The following is a 23,046-nucleotide window of genomic DNA, read 5'->3' on the forward strand; positions in this document are numbered from 1 at the left end:
AAGAAAGGAAGCTTGGCCAGAGAGCGCCGTGGTACGTGGTGTTTTTTCCTCTGCAAAACGTGGGGCAAAGACCGTCTTCTGAGATCCAGAGAAGCCGAGCTCGAGACCGATGCAAAGATTTCGCCCATCGGATAGCCGGTGGGTATATGGTAGCAACGGGGGCTCGAACCCCGCACCTCCCGCATGCGTAGCGGATGCCGAACCTACTCGTCCACCGCTGCGGTGCCGCAGGTTCTTCGAGCAAGTGTGCGTGTACTGCGGCAACTTCGCCGACCTGATCCCGGTGTCGTTTGTGCTTGGCTTCTACGTGTCCGTGGTGGTCAAGCGCTGGTGGGACTGTTTCTGCGCCATCCCGTGGCCGGATTCGCTGGCCTTCTTTGTCAGCACCTTTCTACACGGCCAGGTACGTTATAGACCATTATCTATAGCTATGTCCTGTTGGGTTTTTAGCTTTTTACTTTGCTTCGTTTTTTCTGGTTTCATTCCTTCTGCGTGATTCTTTCCGGGACACGCCTTTCCACGATGTAGCTTTTTAATGCGAAAACATTATAGACCAGAACACGATACTCTCACACCGGGACCGGTACGCGCGTACTCTCAAACTCAAGCAACAGGCGCCGTCTTCCGCTGGGCTGCCAAAACGCTACGGAGTGCCTTTGCGCCATCAACAATATGCGAGATTTGCAACCTCTCAGAGTGCTTAAACGTGCCCGTGTGATCAGCCTGGAAATACAAAAAGTCATCTGGTCACGAGTGCGTTGCCTACGCATGCATGAACAGCCAGTGGAAAAGAAGCAGCTGGGTTTTGGAGCGCTGTGTGCGATGAGCGCGAGGTATGTCGAGAGCTCTGACGCTGCGAAGTGTTCAGACTGCATCGTTTCTCATCGGGCAGTAAAAATGCCGACCTGTATCAAACATGGATTGCTGCGGTGCATAGAACGAAATAGGCGGCAAGCACGAGAGCACGAGTAAGTACTGCGTTTCAAACGCGGTACCTAACTGCGTGTCAATCGCAACACGTTTAGCATTCATTGACCGTGCTATGGGAACATGCTGGTATGCTCGTAGCTTCCGTGACGGGGTGAATAAAACGTCTCCTTTTGTGGAATCGGCTGCGAGTCGTTCTGCCGCTCTCCTGCCTGCGGAGGTTGCGTGCGTAGAAGTGGTGCCCGTGCAACCCGAAGCCACAACGTGTATTTTCTGTACTGACACATTAGCGGTATCGATATATGCGTCGCGCTTAAATTGTGCGGTGGTTTGCAGTATGAGCGATAGAACACAATGAATTTGGTTGAATGTGGTGGTCCTCCATGGGCGATTTTTGGCGTTTGGAATCTGCTCGCATTTTGTAGTTCGAGTGCTCAGGCGCTTCGCCAGGGTTCCCAAAATGATATACCCCGGATTTCGTACTAGCGGCTAAGCACGTAATTCGTAGCTCGCAACAAGTGCCAGTCTCGGAGGGTTTGAGATAGTGCCCTGAGAAAACAATATCACACCTCCTATCTGTACACGTATTCGCGCATTACCGCGCAAAGGTCAGGAATGCAGAGGAAGAGTTGGTAGCAATGCTTGCTGCGTTATTGAACCCTGACTCGTCGTTAGGTTTATTTTTTATGGGGTTTAACGTCCAAAACGACTCGGGCTGTGACGGACGCCTCATCGTTTCGCGGACTTCTGACAACACATGGTTTGCGACTATCGCGTGCGAACTTTTTGCATTGACCGGAGGCATTCGCCCCGGTGGAGGACAGGGGGACTGTAAAACCCATTGCCAGGGGACGCAGCGGCCTCTACAACCAGGCCTGGTTATTAAATTCCGTCGACACGCGTAGTCTCTTTCTTTCAAACCCGGTGAAGAATTGCGCGGCACCCGGATTCGAGCTCAGGTCTTCCTGAACGCGATGTTACGCCATCGCTGCCAATCTCCTTACCTTCTCCATACCCAGAGATAGCTAGATGTCAGTCTGGGTGGTTCATGGCCTTGTGTTGTAAGCATCTTGTGAAATGTATCGTTGAAAAATATCAGACCTGACTTAACTGCGCTAAACATGAAGCCCAGAGCGTCTCCTTCGTCTCCACAGCAATGAACCGGTGTCTGTAAATTTTCGTGGCTATCAGCGAATACAAATAGTACAATATTGTCCGCATGCATGAAACCGGAGAGCTGCCCTTCTCTTCGTAGATTCCGCATAACCTGTATGGTAGATTATAACCTAGGTTACTTTCCTGTAGCCTTCTTTCTATGTTTATCATATAAAGCATGAACAACAGCGGTGATGACAAACTTGCGTTAATGCTTTGCGCACCTTGACAGTCACATTTCTCCTATGTAATTTGAACTTGATTATCTCGGTATATTTCCTTTATGAAATTAATAACCTCATAATTGATACCCTCATTTTTTTGTATGTCCTTTAGGAATTCCATACTTACGCTGTCGTACGGTGTGTTTGAATCCATGGTTGCCTGTTTTCCACCCTATTTTTTCTACGCTTTGGATAAGCACGATCGGGCTGTCGTCTAAGCACCTAACCGCTTCTGAACGCGTTCTAAAGTTCTCAGGCTATCTTGTTAATTTCTATCCAAGTTTGCATTTTTGATTTCACCGCCTCCATTGCCATTCTGTATGTAACAGATGTTATCGTGGTCGGTCTCAAGGATTTTGTGTGCATCCTATATCGGTTCCTTTTATAAATCAAATTAATTCTACTGAGTCGCTACCTTTTCGGAAACGCATGCTCTGATGGGACGCCCTCTCGTGGGCAGACATCATGAAATTTATTTTTTCCATGCAAAGGATGCACCCCGAAGAGATATAAAATCTAAAAACTGCAGGTAACCGCTTGAATGGGCCCACAAACGTGTGATGACAGCAAACGACGGAATGTACATCAACTGGCTTGGTTTATGGGGGTTTTACGTCCCTAAGCGACTCAGGCTATGAGGGACACCGTAGTGAAGGGCTCCGGAAATTTCGACCACCTGGGGTTCTTTAACGTGCACTGACATCGCACAGTACACGGACCTCTAGCATTTCGCTTGCATCGAATTGCGACCGCCGCAACTGTAATCGAACCCGCGCCTTTCAGGTCAGCAGCCGAGCACCATAGCCAGTGAGCTTTCGCGGCGGCTTTGTGCATAATCTGAGTGAAGGGAAATAGCATAAGAATATTTAAAGCCAACATTGTCAAAGTGCCATCAGATTTTAAAAGAATGTTTAACATATGTGTAAGTGTTCCGATTTACACAATCCAAAGCAGGTGGAAACAAAGTATATTGCTAGATAGAAGATAGAGTGACAACTTTTCTTTCGGTGGTGTTCCCCTGATCTAGAATGAGTCCACTAAGGCAGTTTTTGCCGGTCTGTTCCGATGCAACAGAGAACAGCGTCTTGATAGCACAACCGCGCGGTTGCCCTGGTAGCCGTACAGCGTTTTGACTGGGAAAGATTGTTGCGAAATGCCTCTGTGGCAGCAAACACGTGTAATTTGTGAATAGCCGTAGTATTTTTTCCTGTGCTTTTGGGTACGCTGGAGGTCTAAAAACGCTGATCCGCGTGCGTGTCGCCCGGCCGTTGATTGTTGCAGGACGAGCGCGGTCGACTGATGCGGCGCACCATCATGCGTTACGCCAACCTGTCGTCCATCATCACCCTGCGCTGCATCAGCCCGCCGGTCAAGAAACGCTTCCCCACGCTCGAGCACCTCGTCGACGCCGGTGGGTGCCCGCTTCTGGTTTGCTTTGGTTTCGAGGAGAGTAACTATCTCACATATCTCGGTGGACACACGAACCGCGCCGTAAGGGAAGGGATAAAGGAGGGAGCGAAAGAAGAAAGGCAGAAAGAGTTGCTACCGCTCCTGGGAGGCGCTTCTTTTACGCTGCGGCGCTGCCGGTCCGCTGTCGTACGTAGGGTTGCCTACGGAAGCAGAGTTGCGTGTCTTCCTCTCCTAGGCATCCGTGTTGAGGGAAAGCAGCCGCTCTGCGGAACACTACGAGGTGGTCGTACCGGAAGTTTGCCCCACTCAGGGCTTTTCGCCCGATAATGCCAATCAGCTCACGCTGATTGATGCGCTAAACCGCTAAAGCTGTTTGGCGGTTAAACTTAATTATGTTGTGAAAAAAATCTGTCTCGCCGACAGAGGCACTAGTCAGCAGTGCGCCGGATTAGCCACGACCGACCTAAGCAAGAATTTAGAAAAAATGCTCTGAGATGGCGCTGTGGCGCCATGTTTTGACGCCTGAGGAAATTGGATCATAACAGTTGAGTAGCTAAGGTATTTAAATACTTATACAGAAAGAGCGTTGACTCAAACTGGCGGAAAAGAACTAGGAAGCTAACCAGTGAGTAAGCCAGACACGAGGGCGGAGAAAGAGCATTAAATGACAGGTTAAAAATGCGGAAGGTAAAATTCTATTAGTTCAGTGAAAAAAAGTCACAGTGTAGAACAATATCTATACCGGAAAGGCAGATCAGGAAGGAAGCGTTCTATGATAACTCAAGAAGCAGTGCCCTACTCTTTGAAGCTATGTCAGGGTGTCTTAGAACGCGCAGCTACAAAATTTAACGAAGAAGATGACCCATGTGCCGAGTGTGGAAAATCCGTAGAAACAATTTAACACCTCATAATCAAATGTGATGGTATCCATCCGGATGTCGATGCAGGCACAGCCACTCTGCCCTAGGGTTTAGAGATAATAATGGTCACGTAAATAAATCTGCGGTGGAAGTTAGCAAAAAACGATGGGAAGATTGGTGGCTCAAAAGCAGTGAGGTGACATAGGGTTAGAAGTATAGGAAAACGTATTTACAGAAAATAGGGAATTTTCAAAATTTAAGATAAAGATTAACAAAAATAGAGAAAAAAAGCCCAGCTTGGCGACAACTGTCACCACCCAGTTTCCTATTTTCCGTCCATCCGTTGTGAACGCTGTGTTTTCAAACAATAGTAGAGGAGTTTTCATAAAATTGCGTGTTCTAGATAGTCCAAGATTCGACGGAACACCGTCTGGTCAGGGCGAAGCATGATTTATTCACAAATGAAAATTGGGTCACTGACCAAGTCGAAAGATGAAAAATTTTTCATCTTTCGACTTGGTCAGTGACCCAATTTTCATTTGTGAATAAATCATGCGTGTTCTAGATGCACAACTTTTCTGAGAAAATGTCCACTGGGCCCATAAAAAAGATCGCAATTCGTAAGAGCACTAGGTAAAGCAATGGACTTCCGACAGCGCCCGAGTAAGAAACAGTTCTGACCAGGTAGTTTCCACCTTCCTCGGTGCTGTCCTGTTTCGGCGGCATACTCTCGGATTTCATAACGGACTGTTTAATGGACTGGCTCTAGGGCGGCTGTAACCAAATCAATTCCGTTAAAAGCCTTTTTGTACACTGGTTTTCTAGCAGCTCGTAGCAACTTCGGCAGTTGCACGTGTCTGCAATCTTGCAAGAGCTGGTCGCCTCTGGAGCCAGAAAGAGAACTGATAAATTGGATTGCTGGCGGCTTCGAACATGAACAAGCATTACAAAGCCTCGCACCAATATTGCAAGCACTGTGCGCGAAGTTCACCTTCATGTTTTAATATTCGTTGCCATCTATATTGTGCCCGTTTTCGTAGAAAGCTGCTATTTCTGCGTGTGGCAACAGAGAGAGCCTGCTGCGATTAATCCCCGCCTCACATGAGTGTGGTGGAGATGCCTGTCGATCCCCGCATTCTTTTCGCGCCCGCCCCGTAACGCCGTTTCGGTCGCCTACTGGTCGACCGGCATTGCTAGGCCCCGCCCACAGTTGCTGCATCTATCGCACTGGCGTGTTCCTCTAGGCCCCAATGCTTCCTCCGCTGGCCTGGAATCTAATGCAGCCTCTGTCCCTCCTTTGTCGAGCCGTCTGCTTGACCAATCAGCACCCTCCAGCGTCACCCTCTCGTTTCGCGGGCCTTCGTGCCAGTGACTCGGAAGCTTGGCTCCAGCAATGTGAGCGATTAAGAGCTTCGCCTGTACTCCTCTCGCCGCCCAGAATGCTTCCACAGTCCACCATATTCTCATCACTTGTCAGTGCCTTCCAGCCTCTCCGGTTCTAAGACTCCAGGGATCCCCGCCTCTCTACCGATGTAGACTTGCGCTTCCTGGTAGGGTCCATTATCCGCGAGGAACGGCACGGCGACTTCTCATTGTCGCTGTCTATTTAGAGTCACCCTGCTCCTTCCTATGAGTTGCACACGGCTTGCAGTCACGTAACAATATCATCAAGAACGAGCATGCCTCCTTCATTCGCCCCCTGTTTCCGGAACCATCTGTCCCGTGCTGCATACCAACATATGTTGAGGTCGCTGGAACAGCCTCTATTCCTTTCCGGGCCTCGCGACACAAGCCTGGGCTGCACAGCCTAGCAGCGCTATTCTCTCGACTCCTTGTGTGTGCACTCACTTGGACCCTTTCCAGTTTTTTTTCCCTTCGGCATTCGTGACCATGCCACACGGGTCTGCCGCCAGCGCCTGCGGGACGAGCTTGCAAGCTAGCGTGCAGTTTTGACGCGACGACAAGCACTCGCTGTTTCCTCGCCGACAGCCCTTCGATCAAATGAACCCCGTAGCTCCTCATGTCCGTTGACTTCTGTTGACCGCTCTACGAACGAGCGGCCATCACGTCGCCACTCCCCGCCACCTTCCTGTCGGTCTTCGTCGCCTTTTGCCCGCCTTCACAGACCTCCGGCCACCGCACGGCAGATTAACGGCAAACAAATCGCCATCGTTCAGAATTCCTCCTAAGGTCCTTTTGAACTTGTTGACTTTTGAAGCTGAACACGCTCTTTTGGTAGCTTTAATGATGCCAGGGCCGCTATTTGTGTTATTGTATCAGATTTGTATTTTCTTCTGGGAAAAGTCGGCACTCCTTGCCCAGATTCTCCTTTATGTGAATGATGCCAATGAAGACCCTACACATCCTCCTGGACTGTGTACAGGGCGGGTCACTATTGACGCCATCGTGCACACTCAGGACGCTGTGCTTTCCGCCTATGCCCACCAGCTCATCCTCGGCTTGAGTTTTCTTCACTCCACGTCAGCCGCGATTACGCGTTGTCCTCCCACACTTCAAGTTACTGAAAGCGGCGGCCTTTGTGCCATCCCAGAAGACGCTTCCTCCAGCTTGGATATGAATGCTGACCACGCACCCCATCCTGGCTGCGAACATACCCTTTCCTCTGCCTGCGACCAAGTGAACGATGGGGGAGTCCTGATCACACCAAGCATCCACATTCTGTCCAGATGTATTTCCGTCACCGTGTCGCTTCTTTGGTTCTTTTCTTCTCGCTGCCTTCAACGCTGCGTTGGAGTAGTAGTAGTGTTTATTCAAAAATAAAAAGAAGTATAAAAATCAAAACGAAGGAAAATATTTTTGCTAGCCTCGGCATCTGCCATCACTATGGAGACACCTGAGCTGGGGCAGCGGAAATAAAGGATAGCAGGTAGAATAGAGAAATGACAAAATATGTGAGGGGACAGTAAGAAAGGATAGGGGTAGCGTGGTAACATACAAAAATACACTATTTACACAATAATACATAAATACACGTTGCCCGCGTGCTGAGTCCAAAAAAGAGGAGAAAGCATACGCGCACAACACTATGTACACTGCGGTGGGAATTTTTTCGCCTTCACTGGATTGGTCTTTTTCTCTCCGTCTTCCTGACTTCACTCCAATTTTTCTGGCTGAATTATTAGCAGTAATCTTAGCCTTACAAAAATTAGAAACTACCGTTTCCCAGGTCGTGGTTATGACAGACTCTCGGTCCATTTGCTCTTCATTATCCTCACCCGCTGAGTCTCGGGCATTACGGCTCTTTAAGTTCCTGATTCCGCTCCATCTAAATTCGGTAAGGTTGCTTTCGGTACCAGGTCACATGGGATTTCACTTAAATGAGGTTGCAGATTCCTTAGCCAGAGCCTCTCTCTGCGGCCCAATTGTTGGTGTCCTGCCAACGAGTGCATATACAGCTGCGGTGAGGTTTCGCAGCTACACAATATTTCAGGAATTTGCTGCCTCGGCTCTTACATCATCTCCAGAATATCAGCATCTTCTGCATCTTTGGAGTAGCAAAGACTGGCGCTCGCACAGAATAGAGATCTCTTTCACGCGTTTGCGTTGTCGCGTTCCCATTCTAAGTTTCTGCCTTCACAGATCTGGCCTGGCGGCTTCCCCATTGTGCCCTTTTTGTGCCGAACCTGAGACAATAGATCACTTCCTGCTATTCTGCCGCCGCTTCTCTCATTTGAGGAAGCGTCTTTTGCAAATTCAATTTCATCAACTGGGCTTGCCTGTGTTCTCCGCGGTTGTTATTTCCATTGGCGCTTCTTTGCTTGGACGAAACGACAGGAGTATGCGCTCTGCTGTGCAAAATTTTCTTCAAGAAACGCAGCGACTCCGATTCTAACTTATTTTTCCCGCTATCAGTTCGTACGAAATTGAAACATTACAGGCATTGTATACTATTATGCACATTAAGCCATTGTTCCGTCGTCGATCTCCAAGTTAACAGGACCCCTGTCTTCCGGCTTCCAATCTATCAAACTACATACTATTACCACTCCTTTTCCCGTAAAAACTTTCCTGTATCCAGCAATTAACCGCCTGTGTCTTGGCCACTCTCCCGTAGTGGGTATGTGCCAGCAAAGTCTGAGGCCTTCCTTCCTTACTACTGCGGTTGGAGTGGGCGTCCAGCTGTTGATTGTCCAAGGTAGCACACGCGGAGCGTCCGGTCACTGCGCGGTACTACCTGGCGGAGGACAGACAGGTCAAGCCTGTCTGTTCGAGGAAAGCACAGAGGCTCTCCAAGGTTCGCTCATGGGTGCGCGCATTACCCTGTAGCCACAATAGCGTCTTGAGGGAGTCTGCTATTATGTCCAGCGCCCTGTAGGCCGCGAGCATATCACGACGAGCATTGGCGAACGCGGTACAGTGAAGAAGCAGGTGTTCCAGTGTTTCCACTGCACCGTACCCATCACGCACATCACTCGTCGCGATTCCGTGACGCACCCGTCGTTCCCCGGACCACACCAATCAATATGCGCGTTGAGGATCATTGCGCGTTGCGACCGCGTAAGTGCGCGGCAGCCGGTGACGCTCTCGATGCGCTCACCTTCTGCGGTGCATGGGTCGAGGTGCTGCCGTCGGCGATTGTCCTGGATGACCGCACGTACGTCTTCCAGCGCAAGGGGCAGATCGCTGGGAGGTAGATGATGTGCGGCGCTCGCGAAGTCGTCTGCTTCGTCGTTTAGAAGAAGGCGGGGAGGGGCTAGTTGGTAAGACATTATGGAAAATATGAATAACTGCGCAAAAAGGACGGGACAAGAGAGAAGAAGCACAGAAACACACGAGACAAGCGCAGACTAACAACTGGTTTATTGCACCAACGCCTCCTTCCTTCGACAACAAAGCGCATGCACACCAACAGCAAAGACAAAAGCCATAATCATCACGCCAAACCAAGAAGCTCCAACTCCTTGCGGTACAGGTGTATGGAAACCTCGCTAACACATTTGTCAGGCCCTAATCTCGCGATTTCCAAGGCTTCAATAACTTCACGTTTTTTATTATCCCTCGCGCGTCCGATAATCTTAGTGCTGCCGAAAAGTGGAGTGCAATCTTTATCGTCATGCTTGCAGATCTTGCAATGGCTAGGCAGATACTGCCCTATAGAATCAGCTAAGGAATTGGCATGCTCTAATAATCTAATGTTGATGCATCGGCCAGTTTGCCCTACGTACACCTTACCACAGCTCAGCGGAATCTGATAGATTACATTCACTCTGCATTGCACAAACTTGTTCCTGTGGTTGGTGCTACACTCAATCTTCTTTTGCCTATCTGGTATGACCAAATTGCACAAACGCAACAGCTTACAAGGTGCCGAAGAAAGGACCTCTACGCCGAATTTCCCAGCGACCCTCTTCAGGCCGCTCGAGACCCTGTGAACATAGGGAATTAATTACTTCATACTTCCGCCTCTCTTCGGCATCCGCCCCACGAGGCTTTGAGTTTGGGCGGAATGACTTCAGCAGGGACTCGGCAACACCCCGAAGGAGGGCCAGCGGAAAACCGGCGGACCGAAGGCGATCCACCTGTACATCAAAGCTAGCCTTAAAGGGAAGCTGAAGCACTTTTCGAAAAAATGGAGTTCCATGCGGCATTTTATAGTTTTTGGTCCGCTGAAAAAGAATATCGCATTCGAAAAGAGCGGAAATAAACGCAAAAAGTTGTTTTTCTTGGAAGAAAACGGGCACCAGCGTCTCAGGGCGCCGAGCGAACGCCGCGAATGGCCGGCATCGTCGTAACGTCATCTACGGGGATATCCGGCCAGCACCGACTGTGTTGCTGCGTAGCGCGTTTCTTCAGCTGGCTTGAGAACTCCGTTTTGCAAATTATGGATCCGTCGTTCACCAAAGCGCGGGCTGAACAGCAGCAAGCAAAGCAGGACGACCGGCAGACTACCCGTGAATGGCGTCACTTCCGCCCGTTCCTTCCCCCATTCGGTGCTTCCGGAGGCGAAGAGGGCGTGTCGGCGCCGGGTTTTTAACCAGCGATTGCGGCTGGTTTTGCGAACAGAATCGAGAAAAAATTTACACACATGATTTTTAAAGTCCCTTCTTCCGAACCACAGCGTTTCATACAATTTGAAAACCGTTTCAGCTTCCCTTTAACCTTGGGAGGGCAGGACTTGTCTAACGAAGCCCTGAGGCAAGTTGACGAAATACCCCTCTTGACCAGCTTCGAATGGGACGAGTTGAACTGCAGGAGTGCCTTTCTTGACCTAGGCATGTACGCCCAGCATAAGTGGTCTGGATTGCAAAAGAATAATTTTAAGTCTAAGAATTGCAAACAAGAATTTTCAGGAAGTTCAATGGTAAAATTAAAAGTGGCAAAAGCAGACTTGAAAGATTCTAAAACGTCCATTGCCACCTGTTTAAAGTTATCGTTGCGGTCAATATTTAAAAGGATTAAAAAGTAATCGACATGTCGGAACACCCGAATGATACGGTCGGCAGAAAGTACCCGCGATAGCGAGCTGTCAATTTCAGCTAAAAAGTTCTCAGCTAGAACGGGAGCTACACACGAACCAATACTAATGCCACCTTTCTACACGTAAAATTTATCCTGAAAACTCACAATTGTTGAAGAAAGATATGCCTAAAGCAGTTCTAAAAAAAAAACTTCCACAGAAATACCACTCGCATTCTGGAAAGACACAGCACCAGATCATTCGATACAGTTCCGGACAGCGCGGAGAAGGTCATCGTGGGGAAGGGAGTAGAATAGCTCTTCGATATCAACCGAGAAGCCCGAGTTAACAGCAGAAAGGCTATCCCCTAACACTTGCGCCACTCGGTACGAGCTGCTGCCCTTGTACGGATCGTCGGGTGCCAGACTTCCCGGATGGCGCAGAAGGTACTGACTGACCAAAGCTTGCCAGGATCCAGTCTCCGTAACAATGGCTCTAAAAGGGCACTCCACCTTGTGGCTCTTGGCACTGAAGAACACAGTGAGCACAAGACCCTTGTTCTTCACCACTTCACTTTTTAGCCGGTCGAGTTTCAGTTCTCTTAACAGGGCAACTGCCTTTGCCTTCGCTTTGGACGTCTTCAGAGACAAATGTGTTAGCGAGGCTTCCATACACCTGTACCGCAAGGAGTTGGAGCTTCTTGGTTTGGCGTGATGATTATGGCTTTTGTCTTTGCTGTTGGTGCGCATGCGCTTTGTTGTCGAAGGAAGGAGACGTTGGTGCAATAAACCAGTTGTTAGTCTGCGCTTGTCTCGTGTGTTTCTGTGCTTTTTCTATCTTTTCCCGTCCTTTTTGCGCACTTATTCATATTTTCCATAATGTCGTACCAACTAGCCCCTCACCGCACTCTTCTAGATTTCATTTCTTCTACATGGGGCTCTTTTCTGTGTACCATTTCCTTCGAGGATCAGAGCGCTGCGTGCACTAGCCTCATCGGTGCGAAAACTTGCGAGGCCAGGTGGTTGGGCTACTGCCTGCGAAAGAGTCTGTGCCCGCCGGAGGTGCTGGGCTTCTTCGAGATTCTTGGCTGCTCCGAGGGACACTGGAAAGGATTCGCGAAGATTCCGAGAAGCGAATGCTGGAGAAACGTCCACCTATTGCAAGACTGGCTACGGTTTCTGTGCTTCAGCTGGAAGGGAACGGGCCCTGCGGGCTTCCGGACACTCAGGGATTACCAGGTCTTGGCTGAGGCAAGTGCCGTGTTCCTTTGGAACTTGCAGCGGCTGAGCCTGCCCAAGGTCCCCAAGAAACAGGTTGGTGCTGTTCCGGATTCCTACATTGGAGGGGCGGTCGTTCCACATAACGTTGAGACTGTCCTCAACAAGGCCCGAAGTTTAGCCTGGAAGTCCCCGTGGGCAAGCGCGAGGCCTTGGCGACGGCGCATAGAATTGCTGACAAATTTCAAGGCGAAGAGAGAGAACGTTGCCATTTAGAATGTGTTGATACGATCCGCAACACTTTCAAAAGCAAGAAGAGAGGAAATTCCATGGCGAGATATGTGGCAAGCTATTTTAGAAACTCTGACCTCGCTTTGATGATGGCCGTTAAAGAAGGAGGCTTTGTGGTCTTGCCTCAGAAGCTTTTCAATGATAAGGCCATGTCAGCTGTCTTAAATAACTTTAGGAGCACAGATCTGAAGCCGTCCAAAGCGAAGACAAAGGCGGTTGCCCTGCTAAGAGAACTGAAACTCGACCGGCTAAAAAGTGAAGTGGTGAAGAACAAGGGCATTGTGCTCACTGTGTTCTTCAGTTCCAAGAGCCACAAGGTGGAGTGCCCTATTAGAGCCATTGTTACGGAGACTGGATCCTGGCAAGCTGTGGTCAGTCAGTACCTTCTGCGCCATCTGGGAAGTCTGGCACCCGACGATCCGTACAAGGGCAGCAGCTCGGACCGAGTGGCGCAAGTGTTAGGGGATAGCCTTTCTGCTGTTAACTCGGGCTTCTCGGTTGATATCGAAGAGCTGTTCTACTCCCTTTCCCACGATGACCTTTTCCCCGCAGTCCGGAACTGTATCGAACGATCTGGTGCTGTGTCTTTCCAGAATGCGTGTGGTATTTCTGCGGAAGGTTTTTTAGAATTGCTTAAGGTGTATATTTCTTCAACGATTGTGAGTTTTCAGGATACATTTTACGTGCAGAAACGTGGCATTTGTATTGGTTCGTGTGTAGCTCCCGTTCTAGCTGGGATTCTTTTAGCTGAATTGACCGCTTGCTATCGCGGGTACTTTCTGACGACCGTATCGTTCGGGTGTTCCGACATGTCGACGACTTTTTAATCCTTTTAAATATTGACCGCAACGATAACTTGACACAGATGGCAATGGACGTTTTAGATTCTTTTAAGTCTGCTTTTGCCAGTTTTAATTTTACCATTGAACTTCCTGAAAATTCTTGTTTGCAATTCTTAGACTTAAAATTAATCTTTAACAATCCTGACCGCTTGTGCTGGGCGTACATGCCTAGGTCAAAAAAGGCACTCCTGCCCTTCAACTCGTCCCATTCGAAGCTGGTCAAGAGGGGTATTTTGTCAACTTGCCTCAGGGCTTCGTTAACCAAGTCCTGCCCTCACAAGGTTAAGGATAGCTTTGATGTACAGGTGGATCGCCTTCGGTCCGCTGGTTTTCCGCTGGCCCTCCTTCGGGGTGTTGCCGAGTCCCTGCTGAAGTCATTCCGCCCAAGCTCAAAGCCTCGTGGGGCGGATGCCGAGGAGAGGCGGAAGTATGAAGTAATTAATTCCCTATGTTCACAGGGTCTCGAGCGGCCTGAAGAGGGTCGCTGGGAAATTCGGCGTAGAGGTACTTTCTTCGGCACCTTGTAAGCTGTTGCGTTTGTGCAATTTGGTCATGCCAGATAGGCAAAAGAAGATTGAGTGTAGCACCAACCACATGAACAAGTTTGTGCAATGCAGAGTGAATGTAATCTATCAGATTCCGCTGAGCTGTGGTAAGGTGTACGTAGGGAAAACTGGCCGATGCATCAACATTAGATTATTAGAGCATGCCAATTCCTTAGCTGATTCTATAGGGCAGCATCTGCCTAGCCATTGCAAGATCCGCAAGCATGACGATAAAGATTGCACTCCACTTTTCGGCAGCACTAAAATTATTGGACGTGCGAGGGATAAGAAAGAACGTGAAGTTATTGAAGCCTTTAAAATCGCGAGATTAGGGCCTGACAAATGTGTTAGCGAGGCTTCCATACACCTGTACCGCAAGGAGTTGGAGCTTCTTGGTTTGGCGTGATGATTATGGCTTTTGTCTTTGCTGTTGGTGCGCATGCGCTTTGTTGTCGAAGGAAGGAGGCGTTGGTGCAATATATCAGTTCTTAGTCTGCGCTTGTCTCGTGTGTTTCTGTGCTTCTTCTCACCTGTCCCGTCCTTTTTGCGCAGTGTTTCATATTTTCCATAATAGCTTCGTCGTTGCCGGCGATGCCGCAGTGAACGGGCACCCACTGTGCACGCACGGCGCATTCGTTCTGCACAAGTCGCTCGAGGCGCGAACGAATGTCGTGCACTAGTGGGTATCGCGGCCGTTGGACTGCAGGCGGCTGAGTGCGGTGCGGCAGTCGCACAGCGGAGCACTCCTGGGCGGCGGAGGGACGAGGGTGAGCAGCAGGTCCAGCCCGAGCCGGATCGCCATCAACTCCGCCGTGGTGGAGGAGCCCAGGAAGGTTGCGTGTTGCTGGCTGTGCATGCAGTCGCAGGGCGGGATGGCAGCCGCCGCTGCAAGGGAGCAGCTGTCGCGGGCCACTGAGCCGTCGGTGTACACGAGGAGATGGTCCTGGAGCTCCTCGTGTATGACAGCTCTGGCCAGCTGCTGCACAGCACAGAGTGATGTGCTCCGCTTTCCCGCGATGCCGACGATCTCTCGCCTATTCTGCGGAAAGGCTTCACTGTAGCTTCGGTCGTTACCGCCGAATTTGTTACCCTTTTTCTCTCTCTCCACACCAGGCCTCTCCGCTTCATTCCTTGCGTCTCCCGGTGCAGCTATCTTCGCTGCAATCTGCCCCTACCTCTCACCTCCCGAATGAAACCGCTTGAACTAGTACGCACTTTTCTTGGGCACCATTTCAGAAGTTTTGGGCCAAGCCGGAGCATCAATACATCGTATCTACACCTACGGTTTCGGAATGGTCCGGGATACGGCCCTATTGTGTGCCTCTTTCTGAACGCAAGATTTTTCAGTATAAGTTGCTGACAGAAAAGAGTGTTCTGTTCATTTCTGTGTCAAATGTCAGGCTTTTAACAAGATCACTCGCAAGGGTTTCGATCCACACCCTTTGACATACAACGCCTTAGAGACTGTACAATGTGTCAGATCTTGGATGAAACACCAGGCATCTAGAAAACGCCCATGAATGAAGAAGACTTAACGGAGACCGCCTTCGTCGCACCAGATAGATTATATGAATTTAATGTCATGCCTTTTGGGTTGTAAAATGCTCTGCCTCTGTTAAAGCGCATGATTGAGACAGTACTCCACAGCTTGAAATGGAAAACTTGCCTTTGTTACCTGGGCTACGTAGTCATTTTGCTTTTTGTAACGATATTTCTCGTCGCGATAAAGCTTTACGTACACTCGCGGAGGCCGTACTGGAGCTAAGTACAAATGAAATGTTGGCTTGCTTCCAAATCTATTAAAGTACGTACTTGGTAACGTCGTGGGCAGGGAAGGGATTCAGCCTGATCTGTATAGAATCGACGGTACGCTGCATTTTAGACGCCATGCTTCTGTCGATTCATCCGAAATTTCGCCTCCATCGCGTTACTTTTCACTTCCGGCACGCCATTTATCTGGTCTGATGCTTGTGAAGCAGCCCTTGTGGCCCTGAAGCGAGTTCTGACTTCCGATCTGGTGCTGTGCCACTTTGATGACTTCGCTTCTACAAATTCTTACACCCATGCAGTGGACATGACATTTGTGCTGTCCTTCTGTAGCCACAAGACTCGTCCAGCGAAAATTTGTAGCCTGCGCAAGATGTATATTAACTGCAGCTTAACAGAGATACACCATCGCCGGACAAGAATGCCTCGCCATTGTCTCGGTAGTTCAAACATGGCACCTTACTTGTACGACCGCTACTTTGCGATCGTTACAGACTACCATGATGCGTGTTGGTAGTCCACTTTGAAGAACTTTCCTCAGCGCCATGGGCGCGGATTCGCCGCCGCCAAGGTTACGATTTCACAGTCACGTACAAATCTCAAGGAAAATAAGGAACAGCGAACGGACCCTTCCTGTGAACGCTCATCGATCGCCTAGGCTTCGCTATGCGACCGACGAATGTCCTGATACGACGTCAGCCCACAAGTTAAATTCCTGAATGGCACGTTCCTTTGGCGAAACAACAGTCCTCTTGGCCGGGGATGAGTCCGTTTCCACCGTTTTCTCCGCCCTATGGTTTTTCAGGCGTCTTCTTCAGCCTCCAAGAAAACCTATGGCCGTACCAGAAGCCGTTTCCTTTGGTTAAGCCTTTCGACCTCCGTTGCAATATATGTAGCATTCTGTATCCCCTGCCAACGTCGAAAGCGGTCGACGTCCCTTTCTGCGGGCTTCCTCGGATCTCCTCCGTGGCCTTTCTTTTCTTTCGAAGTAGTCGGAATCCATCTATATATGTACACCTTCCACTGATTTTCAGCAGGCATTATATGGATTGTTAATGCGGTCGACATCAGCTGATAAATAAATACATAAATAAATAAATTCTGTCGACTTACCTTTATTTCGACCGCAACAACTAGGACTCCATATTGCTGTTTGTTGCATTTGCTTACGATACTGCACTGCAATGAGCAGCAGGCTTCTCTCCGTTTTCTCGTTCTGTACGGGCGACCTCTTCCCTTTGCTCTGGAGCATCTTTCTTCTCTGCTCCTTCAACCTCTATAGCACCCTCCCACGAAGGATTGGCTCCCTGTAATCTGCCGTGGCTTGTGCGCCTTAATACTGCAGCAATCCAAGCCTCCCGGAAAAGCCGCTGCGGCTTCACCATCCCCCCCCCCCCCCCCCGGGGGGGGGGAAGCGTCTTTCCGCCCTGGCGGTCAAGTCTTGCTACCGACACTCGTGCGCATTCCAAACGTGTGCGAAATGTTTCTCAGTCCGTAAACTGTAAACGTTTCTCAGTCCGTATACAGGGCTCGAACAAACGTTGCTATTGGACTATCGTGTCGCCCCTGCCTCACCTGTACCGTCGCTGTCGCGGCACCGAGTGCATGTGTCACGCTTAAAACCCGTTGCCCGCCGCCCTTTATTACTATACGCCATTTCATGCACAGCAGGCAACGTTGTCAAAGCTAGCGCGCCTATTCGTGCAGCCTAAGTACGCGCCAAAAAAATGGTTCGCCGTACAACCGAAGTGAAAACAGGCACAGTTCATTGCGACAAATCTCCAGGTGCCATGACTGGCAACAGCTTGGATTTCGCTTCAACTCTTCTTATATTTTTGTCTTCCGACACACCGAGACATTTAGAATTTCTTGTGGCGGTATGATACGGGGCTGATCAGGCGAATCGCTCTAGCTACATCAGCGCGCGCGCGCGCGCACGCACGCACGCACGCACGCACACACACACACACACACACACACACACACACACACACACACACACACACACACACACACACACACACACACACACACACACACACACACACACACACACACACACACACACACACACACACACACACACACACACACACACACACGCACGCACGCACGCACGCACGCACGCACGCACGCACGCACGCACGCGCGCACACACACACACACAAAATGGTTCACTCTCAGTGAAAATTAGAGCCGACTAGCCCGAACACTGAGCGCCTCACAGCTTCGACCGTGAGTTTCAGCGCTACCACTTCATTTTGTACGGCTGTTTTCGTCCAGAACTCATCGAGGATTCGAAAAGAACGAAATGTACGTGGCGGAGTAAAATGTTTTTGCGAGCTCACTACCTCCGCAGCCTCCGCAGCGTTGGCTGCTGGGTATGAAATGGAGTACATAACCTGCGACCGGTATGGTCGCTTTCGTCCGAGATGATGATGATGATGATGTCCTCAGGCTTTATAGCACATACCAACGGTGGGGGATTGGCCAGGGTGCAGTGCGGGAACAAACGCACTAATGGACAAGGTAGAGGGGTGTGGGTGTCAGCGTTGTGCGCGAGCCTCGTCTTAATCTCGGAAGGCTCATCATCATCATCGTCTATCGTCTTCTGTTAAGCAGGCGGACGGGAATAAAGCTAGCATGTTTAAGTGGTTCTCCGTCTCAGACTATTTTTTGTTTATTAGTGTTTATTCGCTGTTACTTGCATTATTTGGTAGAGTGCGCGTGACGTCAGTATGAGATGAATTCAGTGCCTGCTGGTAGCGTGGCGCGGTTCTACGGCGACGCTGCACAGCTGGGAACGTGCACGTAACGGCTGTGGCTGTAAAACGAGGAGCATGAAACATGCTTGGCGGCGCAGGCCTCCTGCTGGGCAACGAACGTGAGGTGTTTGAGCAGCTGAAGACTAACCACTCCACTTACTGGATGCCGCTCGTGTGGGCGTCCAGCATCGCCTCGCGAGCGCGGAAGGAGGGACGCATCCGGGACGACTTCGCGCTGAAGACTGTCGTTGACGTGAGTGCTTCGCTCTGCCTCTGGCGCCGCCATGCTGGAAGCCTGTCGCTCACGCTACAAATGCTACTCTCTATTCTACAAGATTTTCCCTCCCTGTTTTAACGCATTTCGAGTACGGTTTTTCGCACCCGCTTACATAACTACTTGAGGAGATATTGCTTCGTGAGTGTTAGGGTGAACAAGAGTGCGGCCTAATGCTGCTTTTTCTGCAGGTAGGAAACATTAACGACATAGGCCATACGGCCATGTAACCAACTTTCCTGCATAAACAGGAAGAAACAACATCGGTACTGTCCAATGTGGAGCGATTGTTTGGGGGTGCATGAATATGTATCTGTACCAGCAAAAAAAGTTACTTTCAATATGTAGTTCCGGCAGTATGAGCCGACTTTCGTCAACATGCATTTATGCCGTGGGTAACGCCAATCTAGGTATTGCTTGGAATACAAACTCGGAGAACCCGGTTGAAATAGGTGGGCGACTGGCTCAGAAGTGCGCTACTCTGTGAAGGACTAAAAGGCAGCTCCATACAGCCTTTGTCCTTAGATGAAATAGCTCATATATGGCTCTTAGTGGCTATATTGATATTTTTCTGGCAGCATCAGACGCAACTATTCCTCACAAAATTTGCATTTTAAACTTGACCCGCCACTCGATTCAGACTCGCGGCGTCTCCACCGAAGGGGACTCCGTGAGATCCGTTATAAACGGAATGACGCTGTGGCTTAGCCTCTGGGATCCGCGCATTCACCACAGCTTTCACCACGGGCGATGGTGGCGACAACAGTATTTCCGCTCCTCTCCCCTTTTCGCTTACAATTTCTTTTTTTCCGGCCGCTGTGGTAGCTGATTGGTTATGGTGCTCGGCTGCTGACCCGGAAGACAAGGGGTCCATCCCGGCTGCGGGGGTTGCATTTAGATGGAGGCGAAATGACAGAGGCCAGCGTAGTGCGCGACGCCAGTGCACGTTAATGAACCCCTGGCGGTCGTAATTACCCGGAGCCCTCCACTAAGGCGTCCCTCATAGCCTGAGTCGCTTAGTGACGTTAAACGCTATAAACCGAAACAAAGCTTTTACAGAGGAAGTCGTCTCTTTGCCAACGAACGTGGTATTCTATGGATAAACTCCAGTTCTTGCTCAGCGTCTGCATAGGTCACGGCGGTCCAGATGCTTTTTGCCGGGTGCATGCCGAGTGGGGTCCGTGCGTGGTGTGGATGAAAACCGCGGCGTCTTTTCCAGGAGATCGCCCGGTACCGGAGCAACTGCGGCAGCCTCTTCAACTACGACTGGATCAGCATACCGCTAGTGTACACACAGGTGGGCGCAGCCATTTATTCAGCTCGAGTGCGTTCCTTCCGCACAGTCCCCGTTGAACACGTCGCAAGAGGTGCGCTGATGAATTTGGACAGCCCGTACGGTGAAGGCTTCCAGAGATTTGTTCACCCTTTCTTCCCGTCTATGTTGCAGCCAGAGATCATAGATAAAAGAGCTCTGGCTGCAGCAGTAACGATGCATATGTCCTCCCCCTTCGTCATTGACAAATACGATGCTCCACCTTCACTCTTCGTTATTGGCTGAATGGCTGAAATCCAAGGCAGAAGTAAAAAAATAGACTCAGGACCAGGAGAAGACACATACACAATGTCTTCCGGACTTTCAACTGGTTTATTATAGGTTCTACCACCTATTTAAAACCACTACTTGCGCAAGCGCAGGTACATTTTTCAAAGTCCGGTGGTGATTACAACCCAGATGAGAAACGTCACTTTTTGTCAGTGATAATAACAGACCGGTCGCTTATGCAAACACGTTCGTTCTTTTTTATTAAACACGCTTCTAACAGCTGGCGCTCGTGCCTAGACTACCCGCGGCCGATAATGGTGGTGCTGTTAAGCAAAGCTGAGGAGTATTAGAAGCGTTTCTAATCAAAAAGAAAGAACGCGTTTGCATAAGCGATCCGTTTGTTTTTATCACTGACAAAGAGTGGCATTTTTTATCTAGGTTGTAATGGCGACAGGACATTCAAGAATGTATGTGCGCTTGCGCAAGTAGTGGCTTTAAATACGTGGTAGAACCAATAATAAGTCAGCTGAAAGTCCTACGACACTCTGTGTTTGTCTTCTCCTGGTCCTGCGTCTTTCTGCGCTGGTACTGTTTTCTCTGGAACATATATTACCAACTCACCCAGCAATTCACGCTTCTGAAATACAAGGCGTAGCGTCGCATCATCCAATGTCAAGGGCGGAAAGTTCATAAACAGGATGGTGTTGGGAATGAAAGGGCTTGTGTCTGGGTTTGCGCACTTCAGGTTAAAACAAAATTTTTTGTCTAGTGCAGTTGTTAAGCACGCAGTTTTGCACTCTGGAATGTTAATAATTAATGTTTTAAAATTCGAGTTCAGCGTCTAGTTGCCGTTAGATATTTTTAGCTGGTCGTCAGTAGTAGCCATATCAACTTTTCGAATTTCGAAAACTGTATTAACCTTGGCGCTGTGACTTGACAAAATTCGGCCTTTTCAATGTTTTTCGAAAGGTTGCCAAATTTTGTCGAGCCACAGCGCCAAGGATAATCCCGTTTTCGAAGTTCTAAAAACGTATGTGGCTATTACTAACGACCAGCTACAAATGTCTAATTGTCACAAATTAGTTAACCACCTTACTACTTAAGACAAATCGCCGGTTTTCCGGTGTTCGCCAACACTGCTAGTACTATGCCCCAAGTGCCACATTTTTTTTCCCCGAAAAAGCGTAGTTTTAAATATTATTTTGTCTTCCCTGAAACACGTGGTATATATGTACTTGGCAAGTTTTTCACAATCCGGTGGGTAGGTTTCAAACAAGCAGGCTTCAGACAAACAAACACACAACGCTAAATGTGGGCAATACGGAGGATATCTACTTCAAGCTGTCTTAAGCAGCTTTTTGCCCAGTGTCCCCGCTTCTCACTTTAACATGTGTCAAACATTCCAATTTGAATAAGTGCTGTCGGTCTAAAATCTGTTAGCCCTGTTACCTGTGGCCAGCGTGTCGCAACTCGTCGGGTGCTACTTTCCGTCACTGCACTTGCGGAGGAGGCTGGAAAGATAAGGGATGAGAGAGAAGACGAAAGAGCAGGGAGAAGGGGCTTTATTTGCGGAAATTTGCGAACTGAGCATCGAAGAGGTGCTGCTTTAGCTAAGTCGGCGTGCAGTAAAATACTTTGCTAGCTGGACGAGTTGGCGCATGGTTTGGGAACATAGAGCGCAGCAAAGGACGGCGCATACAAGAGACGACGGGACATTCACTACATGCTGCTCTTTTTAAATTCCAGGCGCGTCTGATTATATAGCCATGAGGTGAGGATGGAGGAATAACAATATTAGTGTTTTTGCACATGTTGATATTCCTTTTTTCTTCCTCCCTTCATCCTCACCTCTTGGTTATATAATCAGCCGCGCCTGGAATTCAATAAAGAGTTACAACTAGCGCATGTATATCGTCATCCCTCTTCTGTGTCATTTTTTGCGCTTCATCTCTTCTCACTAAGCCGGTATGGCATGTGGTAGCCCTATAAACCCATGCGATTTTTTTTTTAGAATTGTGTGTGCTCTGTTGTGATGTGGAGAGTGCACGCATTTCAACAGCTCCATGGAGCGAGTTTTGCACAGCGCTGTGGTTGAAGCCACCGGACCAGCGAGTACAGTGCGGCGTCCAAAAGTACGCAGTGCGCCCCTTCCTGTTAGGATGTCAGCTAATAGCGGCGGTCAGTGCGCAGCCGCCAGCTGCCGAGCCCACCGGGGTCTGGCGCAAAAGAATTCGCTGGGTCTACTATAGGCATATAGTGGTCTGTGCAGGTGACGACTCTCGCTGTGTACACGTTTTTCCTGGCCACGCTATTTGGGAGCCAGAGCCTTAACCCGGAGGCAGGCTACAAGGGACACGAGATCGACCTGTACGTGCCCATCTTCAACTTCCTGCGCTTCTCGTTCTACATGGGCTGGCTCAAGGTGAGGCCTCTCTCTGCCGCGAACCGTGTTCATCTCGGACCGCGCAGGTGGCCGAGACCCTGGTGAACCCGTTTGGCGAGGACGATGACGACTTCGAGATGAACTGGGTCATCGACCGGAACATCCAGGTCAGCTAGCCAGCGTTGCAGAGGAGTGCATTGTCGCGTTGGTCGCTACTGTATAGTGACCGGAAAGCACTGTTCTCAGGATTCACTACTGACAAGCCAGTGTGTGATCCCATAGACAAGGACTATAATTCATAAGCGTCGACGATACAACCATTCACTCAAAGACAAATAACTGCGCCTTGAAAAAATCTGCCCGCGTGCTGAATCAATAAGGTCCAATAGAGTAGCAATTTGGGTCTGTTGGTACGTCATGATGAA

At 49.5% G+C, this 23,046-nt stretch overlaps 1 protein-coding gene across 1 annotated transcript in view; it reads left to right on the top strand.

Moving 5' to 3' along the window:
- The window catches only part of LOC144104185 (bestrophin-4-like), a 156,671-nt gene that overhangs the window by 74,803 nt on the left and 58,822 nt on the right, over nt 1-23,046 (top strand). The window contains exons 4-9 of the mRNA XM_077637051.1: nt 232-403; nt 3,588-3,717; nt 18,520-18,674; nt 19,915-19,992; nt 22,508-22,660; nt 22,708-22,788. Coding sequence (XP_077493177.1) covers nt 232-403; nt 3,588-3,717; nt 18,520-18,674; nt 19,915-19,992; nt 22,508-22,660; nt 22,708-22,788 — 769 coding nt within the window. The remainder of the gene's footprint in view (nt 1-231; nt 404-3,587; nt 3,718-18,519; nt 18,675-19,914; nt 19,993-22,507; nt 22,661-22,707; nt 22,789-23,046) is intronic.

Source organism: Amblyomma americanum, chromosome 9 (assembly GCF_052857255.1).
Source record: "Amblyomma americanum isolate KBUSLIRL-KWMA chromosome 9, ASM5285725v1, whole genome shotgun sequence".
Taxonomy (NCBI): Eukaryota; Metazoa; Arthropoda; class Arachnida; order Ixodida; family Ixodidae; genus Amblyomma; species Amblyomma americanum.